General features: G+C 39.9%; 2 protein-coding genes across 2 annotated transcripts in view; both read left to right on the top strand.

Annotated features, from left to right (window-relative positions):
* The window catches only part of LOC108103336, a 146,021-nt gene extending 144,923 nt beyond the window's left edge, over nt 1–1,098 (top strand). Inside the window, exon 6 of the mRNA XM_041818412.1 lies at nt 905–1,098. Coding sequence (XP_041674346.1) covers nt 905–1,094 — 190 coding nt within the window. The 3' untranslated portion in view covers nt 1,095–1,098. The remainder of the gene's footprint in view (nt 1–904) is intronic.
* Nucleotides 1,099–7,795: 6,697 nt separating this feature from the next.
* LOC108118147 (E3 ubiquitin-protein ligase KCMF1) lies at nt 7,796–9,020 on the top strand. The gene is made up of 2 exons (XM_017230704.2): nt 7,796–7,879; nt 7,961–9,020. Exon 2 carries the CDS (start codon nt 7,989–7,991, stop codon nt 8,685–8,687), a length of 699 nt encoding a protein of 232 aa, XP_017086193.1. The 5' UTR covers nt 7,796–7,879; nt 7,961–7,988; the 3' UTR covers nt 8,688–9,020.
* Nucleotides 9,021–10,132: the final 1,112 nt, after the last annotated feature.

The raw sequence follows: 10,132 nt of genomic DNA on the forward strand, positions 1-10,132 counted from the left end.
GCATTGCGGCTTGCTCATAATGCCGCTAATTGTTTATCAATTACACTTGTTAATTGTTTAATGCGACTGCAAAGTGACGCCTGGAGTTGTGGATCGGTTGGGGTGGCGCTGGGAGGGTCAGAGGTCGGGGGCTATCATACAAATTGCAACATTTATCCGCGCACCTGATGCCCCATCGTCGCCGATTACTTGCTCATTTTTTTTTTTGCTTGCCATTTTATTTTTTGTCTGTTTGCAATTTGTACAAGTAATTGAATAAAAAACGCGCTGCAACACAAACAACAACAGCAGCAACAACAAAAACAAGTAATTAAAAAGGACCCAACGAAGGAGTAAAAGAAGGCGGAAAGGGGTGGCACTGGTGGCGGATGGTTTGGCTGCTGGGCGGCCTTCGGGGGCCTTCAGTGGGTGGGATCAACAACCACCGCGTAATCCATATGCAGCAATTTAAATGCAACAGAGAGAATATGTTAATTGCGTGTGAAACCACTGCGCGGAGTCTCATCGCCACTTGCTATATTTGCTCTTATTTATTACTTATTATAATTATAATTTATTTGCACGCGCATTTATATTATTCAGCTCCTTTAGCTTTTTCGGTTATTTGTTTTTCATTAGTCGCATTTTATTTTAGTCGATTTAAGCACAACAAACAATTTGCAGCTAATACTATTAATACCATATTAATGAATATGATTTTAGTTTATATAAATAAAATAGTAAGCTTGGCCAAAGGATTTTATAGACATGTATAAATAAATAAAGGAATAGTCGCAATAATTACTGCTAATATAATGATTTTGTGTTCCTCAAATTACCATCTTGGACAAACAAATTGGTTTCTATTTTTAGTTGCTCTGTTCTCTATTAAGCCAACATTAATACGATACCTTATCGTTTGCAGGTTGGTAATCGAAGATTTTCACATTTGGCTTACTTATTATACCCCAATTAATATGGATGCCCATGATGCCCATGATGATCTCCTGCTCATTAAGGAAACTTGCCAGCCTGGAAATCTGATACTCCTACCGAAATTCCAGGAACTCGAAAGTTCCATAACCATTCAAGCACTAGACAATTACCAAGTTTAACTTTGACTGGTGAGTCAGTCATTCCGGGAACTTGGTGAAAAGCAACTAACTTGTCCTTCTCTTCCGCAGATTCCTCCTTCAACTTGTTTAGGCGCCCATTCCTGATGCACAGAACCCAGAAACCCAGAAACCATGGTATCCCGCTAGTTGGCTGGCCCCAACTACCTGCAGATAGAAATCCCCTTTATGGTGGCCAAAAATTATCATCAGAAACGCCGCAGTAATGAGGAAGTTGACCCAAAGGAAGCCAAGTTGCAGAAGTCTCCTTGTCAAGTGCATTTTGTAGCTCAAAAGTCGTCGTCGTCCTAACTTATACCTAGCTTAATGCAAATTTTCGACTGGATTTCGTCTTTTTGACATCGTACACTATGCCACCATAATAACTCGCATACGCACACTGCGCATATGCCCTGTGCAACTGCTCGAACGCGCTGCAAATCGCTGAATGCGACGAGTTTAAAAAAACCCGAGACCCAGTTGGTGGGTCACGTCACAAAACGGGATCTAAAAATCTTTAGAACAAGCCGACAACAGGAAAAACCGAACGGGAAATCCGAAGGGAAATTCGCAGGACAGGCGCAGGCGCCGGCAGAGACAGCGACGTCAGCAGAGGATAACTTAACAGCACTCTTAACAGACTGGGAACAGATTGTTTTTGCACTCAGCCCGCAAAGAAAATGAAAAGGGTGCACCACCCTTGTCTTTACTTTTATTTTGGCGATGCGTGTGGCATGTTCAACGGCCCTTGATGATGATGCAACAAAAAAAAAAAAGAAAAGAAAAATAAAGAAAACACTGCATCTTCAGGTGAAGATTGCAAACATCCAGCCCCCACCACCCCAACAAAATGCCAAGTGCATTTCAATTGCTTGCAGTTCTCGTTGCACTTCATTAAACTCAATGTCGAAATTCGACAGGCAACGAAAGGGTGGTGGGGTTTTGTGGGTGTGTACGGGGAGTACGGTCACGTGACCTTCACACAGCCACATGTGGGAGGAAGGCACACGGGCTGTGCTGGGGTCATCACGTAGTACCAAGTTGAACGCAAGCCAAAAGAACAACAAAAATTCACTTCACATCTGTAATTTTTCGGTTTTTATTTCCTCTAAAAATGCATTTGAATGACGTTAAAATAAAAAAAATTGTTATATAAAAGTCCCAAATATAAAGAAATTGTAAATTTCCGAAATTTATGTATAAAAAATCATCCGATTGCATGGGCTCGTAGTGTTGTTGTAAGCTGGTTGTTTTGCTAGAGCTAGTGCTTGTTTTTTCTATAATCACTTATTAAGTGGAGAACCAGTGCGTATTAAAAGTATCTTAACAACACATTTACCGCAATTGTAAAATTAATCCAAATCTAATTTCTTCAAAAGGTTTACAAATGTGAAAATGGCAGCCTCATTGACTTCTAATTGTTTTGGCAAAACCTGGCTGTTTTAGACGCCTCAGTGCTATAGCTGGCACTAGATTCCTAGCAAGTAGGCTGCAATGTTTGTAACTAGACCTGCTTGTGTGTCTTCCAAATTTGGTAATTGCAGCCAAATAAATTACATTAATGATAAAACCAAGTATAGTGGTTTAAAGTTTTGGTTGTTAACTGCACAAAACAGTCACTTTTTTAGCCGTAAGTATTTTTTTTACAAAGTTACAGCTAAGACACGGCAACAAAACCGGAATGTCTTCTGTAAAAAATAGGTTTTTTGACTTTTTAGCCATTAAATCCACACTCTCCCCAACAAAAACAGAGCAACACTGTTAAAAGTAGGTATAGGGGCTTAAAGTGTTGGTTGTTAGCTGCATAAAACAGCCACTGTTTTTGCCGTGCTACTTGATTTGACAAAGTTACAGCTAAGAAACGGCAAAAAATCCGGTTTTCTGCTATCAAAAGACGTATACTTGATTTTGAGCGCAAAAAAATCAGTTTTTTAGCCATAGCACAGCCAAAAATGGTCCAAATACAGAATGTAATACCTCGTAGGGCTCGTAATTTGATTGTTATGATTCCCAATTGGTTTGCATTCAAATCTGGGAAACTTCATTTTTGGCCCATTTTTGAAACTTTTGATGATGGTACCCCTTATCAAAAATGCAAAATTTAGCCGAAAATGAATTTCTCAAAATCGCTAAACGAGTGATAGGGGTGGTTAGTTTCGGTCGTAAGCAGCACAAAACAGTCGTTCTTTTGGCTGTGCGCCTTACTTAAGCCGAGCTAGAGCTAAAAAACTGAAAATTACGTTGCAAATTTCAGTTAAAAATTGGTTTCTTGATTTTTTAGCCATTAAATCAGTGCTCGCACCAAAAAATCAGAACAACAATGATAGAAGCAAGTATAGGGGTTCAGAGTTTTGGTTGTAAGCTACAAAAGACAGTCATTGCTTTAGCCATGCGGCTTGTTTTGACAAAGTTAGAGCTAAGAAACGGCAACAAGCCAGTCTCTCTGCTGTCAAAAGACGTAGCATAATTTTGGGCACAAAAAATCAATTTTTTGGCCATAGCACAGCCAAACATGGTCCAAATGAGGAATGTAATACCTCGTATGGCTCGTAACTTGATTGCTATGATTCCCAATTGGTTTTCATTTTAAATCTGGGAAACTTCATTTTTAGCCCATTTTCAAAATTTACGAGAAATGGAAAAATTGAAGTTTCCCAGATATAAATGCCAATCGGGAATCATAGGAATCAAGTTACGAGCCCTTCGAGGTTATTACATTCTATATTTAGATAATTTTTGGGTGTGCTATGGCAATAAATGTATTTTTGCGACCGAATTTATGTTATGTTATATATGCAGCGAAGTACCGAAACTAAGTCATCGGGCCATAAAATAAAATAATAATTACGGTGTGTTTAGAAAAAATAAAATGGAATACCCTTTGCCTTATTTGATAATTGATAATATTTTCATTAGTAAGTGGGTAAAGTCTCTGATCCGTTTCAATTGTGGGGATGAGACCCTCTGCTTTTTCCCAGAACTACCTCTATCCCAATATAATCAGATTAAATAATCTAATTTCCCACTTTTATCCCTCTATTGGCTCATATCTGTGCAAAATTCTTTTGCACTATGTGGGCCGTTGTGTGTCCGTTGGCTTGTCACTTAAATGGCAAATGGGAGGAGAAATGTTCTACTCACCTGCCTGGACCAAAAAGATTTTCTAAGCCAACGCCTGCTGCATTTGCCTAGCTTTCCGCTTTCATTTTGCTGCATACTTTTAGGCATTTGACAAAAACTCCGATGAGCTGAGACCATTTCCATGGATGCCTTTTGCCTTGATGAGCCGCAATCCGGGCCACTTAAGTGGATGTGATGGAAAAGAGGGGGAATCTGATGGCAGAGCGAAGCAAGGTAGGCTTAGTATGAGAAGTAATCGAATGCTATAATTTCCATTAAACTGATTTCCCACGAGCAGCTGCAAGTCAAACCAGCAAATGTTGCAATGCTGATGACCGTCTCTGGTTTTTCGGCTTGGGGTAGACTACCATGGGTGGAGTCAGATCCAGCTCCGCCCACCCTTTAACTGAGGGGAAAACCGACAGTTAATGGCCGCATGCATAAAAACCTGCAGCTAACGGAAGCCCAAATAGGACACAGCTCAAAGGAAGAACTGTTACAGGCGGGGTGGTGGACGGGCTTGGGAAATTCATGATGGGGGTGGTAGGAAAATCTACCAGGTCGGAAAATCCATCCACTACATCTCCCCGAGGACCTTTGGTTCTAGCCAAAAGTCACGAGCCTCTGAAATGAAAAATATATTGTATTAAATTCCAATCTTTTGTGGGCTCTTTTACAATCGACATCAATATATAATTAATTTATTTAGTGTGGTGTGGTATAGGATATTATTAAAAAAAAAATTATCACCAGTTTCAATGAATTAATAAATTAATGATTTTCGGTATTTGGGTAATAAATATTAAAGTATATAGGTAAATACTTTCTTAAGCCAATTCAAACAACTTAAAACTCTCGAACAATTTTTGAAAGATAAATAAATAAACCATTAAAAGCGAGATGCCAAAAATAAAAAGCCCATTAATAAAATACCAAAATCGTTCGACGAATGGCCTAAAAAATACCTTAAATAAAACATAAACATTAAATCAATCATCAAGATGGCAATTGGGTAAAATCCGCTTAGGTTCTCAGTTTTTTTTAGATATATATTTATGTGGCACCGCCGCACCGATCGTCTTCCCTCCCTCAGGCCAAATAAGTCCCACGATTCCGACACGTAAACAAAATAACCCAAAACTGCCCCACTCAAGTGTTTTGTGTTTGTAATCAGCGGACAAAACAGGGCCTAAAGTCTGGGTGAGACTGGGAATCAGTTCGTTCGGGCATTCTTATCACCGCCGGTCAGTCGTCGCCAGTTCTCCACTGGCAGTTAAGGGACACCAAGACGAAGGACTCGTCCTGCTCCTGCTCCAGCTCCTGCTTTCTGTTCTCGTGATCCCCGATTCGGTTGCTGGTCCTGTTTCCACCGCTCACTTAAGCCGCTTTGAGCATGCATGGTAAGAGGCAAATCGGACTAAGCTACAGCTGCTGCTTTAAATTCTTGGGGTCACTCTGTTACACTGACAGAAAAGTTATCATACTAAAATCTACTAAAAATACTCATAACTAGAATTTGAACCTTAACTTGGTTATATATCAAAATAATTTATATGATTCCTAAATATTTATATTATTTTTTAAACAATTTCTCAGTTTGTAGAGTACCCGTGTACAGAGAAAAAAAATTAGGGGTGTGAGAGAAGCATGGCTGGGAAAAAACAGCGACGACTGTCACCTGCGACTTATGCAAATCACCAAACGACCAAACAGCTGAAAATAATTTTCCACATTTCCGTTACAAATAAAAACCAATTCACTTTGCTAATATGGCCGCACAGGCAAGGTCTCATCCGTAATAGAAAAGCCAAGGGGTTCGGGAATGTGAAAAAGCGACGTAGCAGTAGGGGAAAACTAACTGCGTTTCGAATACGCAGGCCATGCTAAAGTTTATGCACGCAATGCAATAATTTTGTTGCACAGTGTATACCCTAGGCGCTGGCGAGTAACAAGGCTTTTTAATTCTGTTTTAATTATTGGATTTATAAAATTAAGAGGGAAAATTAATACTTAGTAGGAAAATATAATTCACAACGATTATTTAGTTAATATATTGGGTTGTTGGAATATTGGTTTTTGCCAAGATTATTATCATTGTATTTTTGAAAAAGCAAAATGTAATAATAATGTAAAAGGAGAAAGAATTTGCAGATTTAAATAAATCTCTATAATTTTGAAAAACCAATAGAAAAATATTAGTTTAGATCTTGATACTCTCTTATAACCTTTTCCTTTTAGAAAGAGTATTGACCATCGACTTGGCCCCTGCGGTCTTGTAATATTTCCATAAGCTGCCGCTTACCAACCCGCTGGATGTTTCTTTTTCGCATTTGTTGGATGTCAGTTAGTCAGTTTGTCAGTCAGACAGTCGAGTAGTCAAGTGGCAGGAACGGGAGCAGGAGCAGGAGCAGGAGCAGTGGCATTTGCAAGTCGTTAAATGCCTTTGCAGCTCGTCATTGTCGTTGGCATTGTGGCTGCACTTGCTCTAAAGCCTCCTGCACCCATTTCCCGTTTTGGGGTACCACTGCTATCGCCCTTCTGCTGGAAGCCATACCCCCTTTTGGCAAGGGTTCCGTGTCGCTGGCATTGTCAATGCTTTCGACTTCCTTCCGCTGTGGCCAACAAATTCGAGCCGCGCATGCAGGCCGGGCAAACATAATCATCATTATTGCAGCAATCAGCATATTTGGCAGGCTTAAAGTCAGTCGTTGTCCTGCGGGAAATACACGGAAGCATTGTACATTTTCCACCGTACATATATGCACAAGCAGAATGCGCCCTGGTTTCCCGCAGTGTACCCCTTTTGCTCTGCGTTTAGTTGTGTGGTTATGCTTAATATCCGTCATTAAAATGGTTGTTGTTTTTACCGCACCGCAGTAGGTGAACTGCAAAAAAATCCTTATAGCTTTTAAAGATAATTTTTAAACAGAATATTGGAATCGTTTGTTCAAGGATTTTCCATTTAGTAGAATATTTTCTATGACAACTATATGGAAATTAGATAAACGTTTTTCTTGTAACCTTTAACCAATACAAATAGTTTTCAGTGTCGCAGCCAGGGGCAAAAACGAGTGCGTGGGCTGGCCTTAGGCCCATCACCTGAACCTACATGAACCCACCTGAAGCCACCTGAAAAACACAGCCAGCCAATACACGTGCATTATGCAAATATCAAATATATTGCCCAGTGCATGCGATAAGAATCCATTGCGCAAAAATTAATTAGTCAATTTGCATGAAATTTATGTACAAAGCGCGAACAAACGAAACCAAAACGAGGCAAAAGTTCAAATTTTCAAGGAGTTGGGGGAGTATATTTTGGGTCTAAACATATATCTGACTCGACGCGCTTTTAATGGGCCCGACGCCACACTATGCAGCAAACAATATAGCATTATGGTTATAGATTTTTTTTTAAATATTTCGAATAAATTAATTCATTAAAAAATTTAAATGTCAACATTGAAAACTATCAGAATTTTGTTTTTTCAAAACTAATTTTTTCAAATGTTTTCCATCAACCCAGCAACCTCTGACTTTATCTTTAACTGGATGCTAAGAATTAGATTCTCATTGTAGAAAAACTTTCCAAGGGAAAGTTCACAGAAAAATTTTCTCTTCAACATTTTGGTGAAAAAATTCAAAAAGAAAACGTTCTTCAGAAAAAGGTGAGTAAACACAATAAAATTATAACAAATTTAAATAATTATTCTATAAAAATTATACCATTAAATTATTTTGTAAACTAGTGTAAACGACTCCAGGGTTTCTTAGGAGATGTTTCCATTAAACCTCGATAAGACTGAACTTTTCTACGACTCCAGAATGTCACGACTGTGTTGCGATGCCTGTGGTAGGAACAGGATGCCCTACTATCGGTACAGGTGCCTTCGCTGTCCGAACTATACTCTATGCCCTTCCTGCCACAACAGGGGCGTCCGATCGGGTCGGCACGAATGGACCCATCCGTTCCAGTGCCTGTTGAGTCGCGCCGGATTGGAACTGTTCTTTGCCGGCGAGGCAATGCCGGCTTTGTGCGCGGACAGCTTTACTTGTCCAATGTGCGGCGATGTGGGTTTTACAAGTGGTGAACTCATAAAGCACTGCCATACCATGCACAGGGTGGAGCGCAAGGCAGTCATCTGCCCACTGTGCGTGGCAAAGCCATCACCGGGGCGTGGACATTTGGTTGGCAATATATGCACCCATTTTGACCTCTGGCACTCAACCAGCAGTCCACATGATAATAGTTTATTTGGTTTTCAGTGGCCATCAGGAGGCCCAGAAATCAGTAACACAGGAACAATATTTGGAACTGGAACAGGCACAGGATCAATATTTGGAACTGGGACAGGTACAGGAACCGCTACCCATCACACCTTGCCCACAGCCCAAATCCCACAAGTGCGCTTCCTATTGCCAACGGGATCGCCACCCTTGGCAATTCCCGAGGATCTCAGCGATTACGAATTATAATGTTGAATCTTGGGAATCAGGATGAGACATAACCAATCTGATGATTCCATTGTATTTAGTTTTGTCTTGTTTTGGCATCTTTTACCCTTACACATACACCAAACATAAAAAATACGAACAAAACTACAAAAACTACAAAATATGTAACAAATATGCATAAACCCTTGTAAAGAGAAGCTATTTTATTACAAATATTATTTACTATATATTTGTTATGAAGAATGCTTGCTACCAAATTCGAAATTATGTAAATATTTTGGCCAAATCAATCACCACACATACATTGGAAGCCATTCACACAAAACATTTTAATAAATTGAATAACGAGTAAAATATGAAATTCTATTCATCTAGAAATCCACTTCTTTCGGGTCGTCTAATAGTTTTGTTTTATAACCAAATTTTCCATTTTCCATTTTCCATTAACCATTTAAGTTTTCTTCACAGTTGCAGACCCAACTAATTAGAAAGATGCCCCTGTTTTTGTGAAATCACCCCACTTCACTGCCAAGATACCAAAGGTAAGGCATTACTTGGTCCTACAGTCTGGAGTTCCAAGTGCTTCTGTTGCCGTAATCCGCTTAAAGGTGGAAACCTTTTGTCATTATAAAAGGATTTCAGGCCTGACAGGATTTTGCATTTCTTGCGTTCCATGTTCCATTTGTCCCACAGTCAGTGTGGGGTTAGTTAACTTTTGCCTGCCTTCACAGAAATTAAGATTCAAAAACCGATATTTTGCCTCTCCAATTATAAAGGTAAGCACAGACAAAGCATTTCCAGATAAATTGCCAATCGAACTAGATAAAATGAGCCAAGTTTAAATAGTGGAAAGGCGTAGATATACCACGTCTCCTTGTCCCATCTACACTGCGAGAAAACTATTTTCTTACTATTGTTGTTCAATTTTTTGTTCAGAAAAGTAACAGTATGAATATCTAGACAATACTTCGTTCTCTACGTATTGAACTTATCTTACTCTAGATTCTTTACTCGCAGTGTAATAGGGATTGCCTGGCAGCGTCCAGCCGAAAACAAAACAGAGGAACCAGGAAACCGGGCTCCAGCTTTTGGCTCATTTCTCCTTTGATCCTGGACTGCATGCGTGGCTGATGGTTGACAATAGATAGACATGGACATCGACACAGCCGGCATGTCCTTCGTCCTGTGTGTCCCGCATCCTCCTCTTCTCCCGTAAGAACACTATATCCCCCGGATATTACCTCAACCCCTACGGGGTGGTCGTTATGGCTAATGAGTATTTAGAGGCCGAATCACGGAATCGTGTTCACTGCAAGTTATCGGCCGGCAGGAAAGGGTTAAGGCTTTCAGTCCCAAGTCAATACGGAACTCTTGAGCGGCCTGCGACGTGCGTGAGTCACGATGGGTGCTCTTAAAGTTTAGAGACTTCGGTTTAACTTTTAGTTTAATTGAAAGTACATAAAAGG

Source organism: Drosophila eugracilis, unplaced genomic scaffold (assembly GCF_018153835.1).
Source record: "Drosophila eugracilis isolate 14026-0451.02 unplaced genomic scaffold, ASM1815383v1 contig_2161, whole genome shotgun sequence".
NCBI classification, from domain to species: domain Eukaryota; kingdom Metazoa; phylum Arthropoda; class Insecta; order Diptera; family Drosophilidae; genus Drosophila; species Drosophila eugracilis.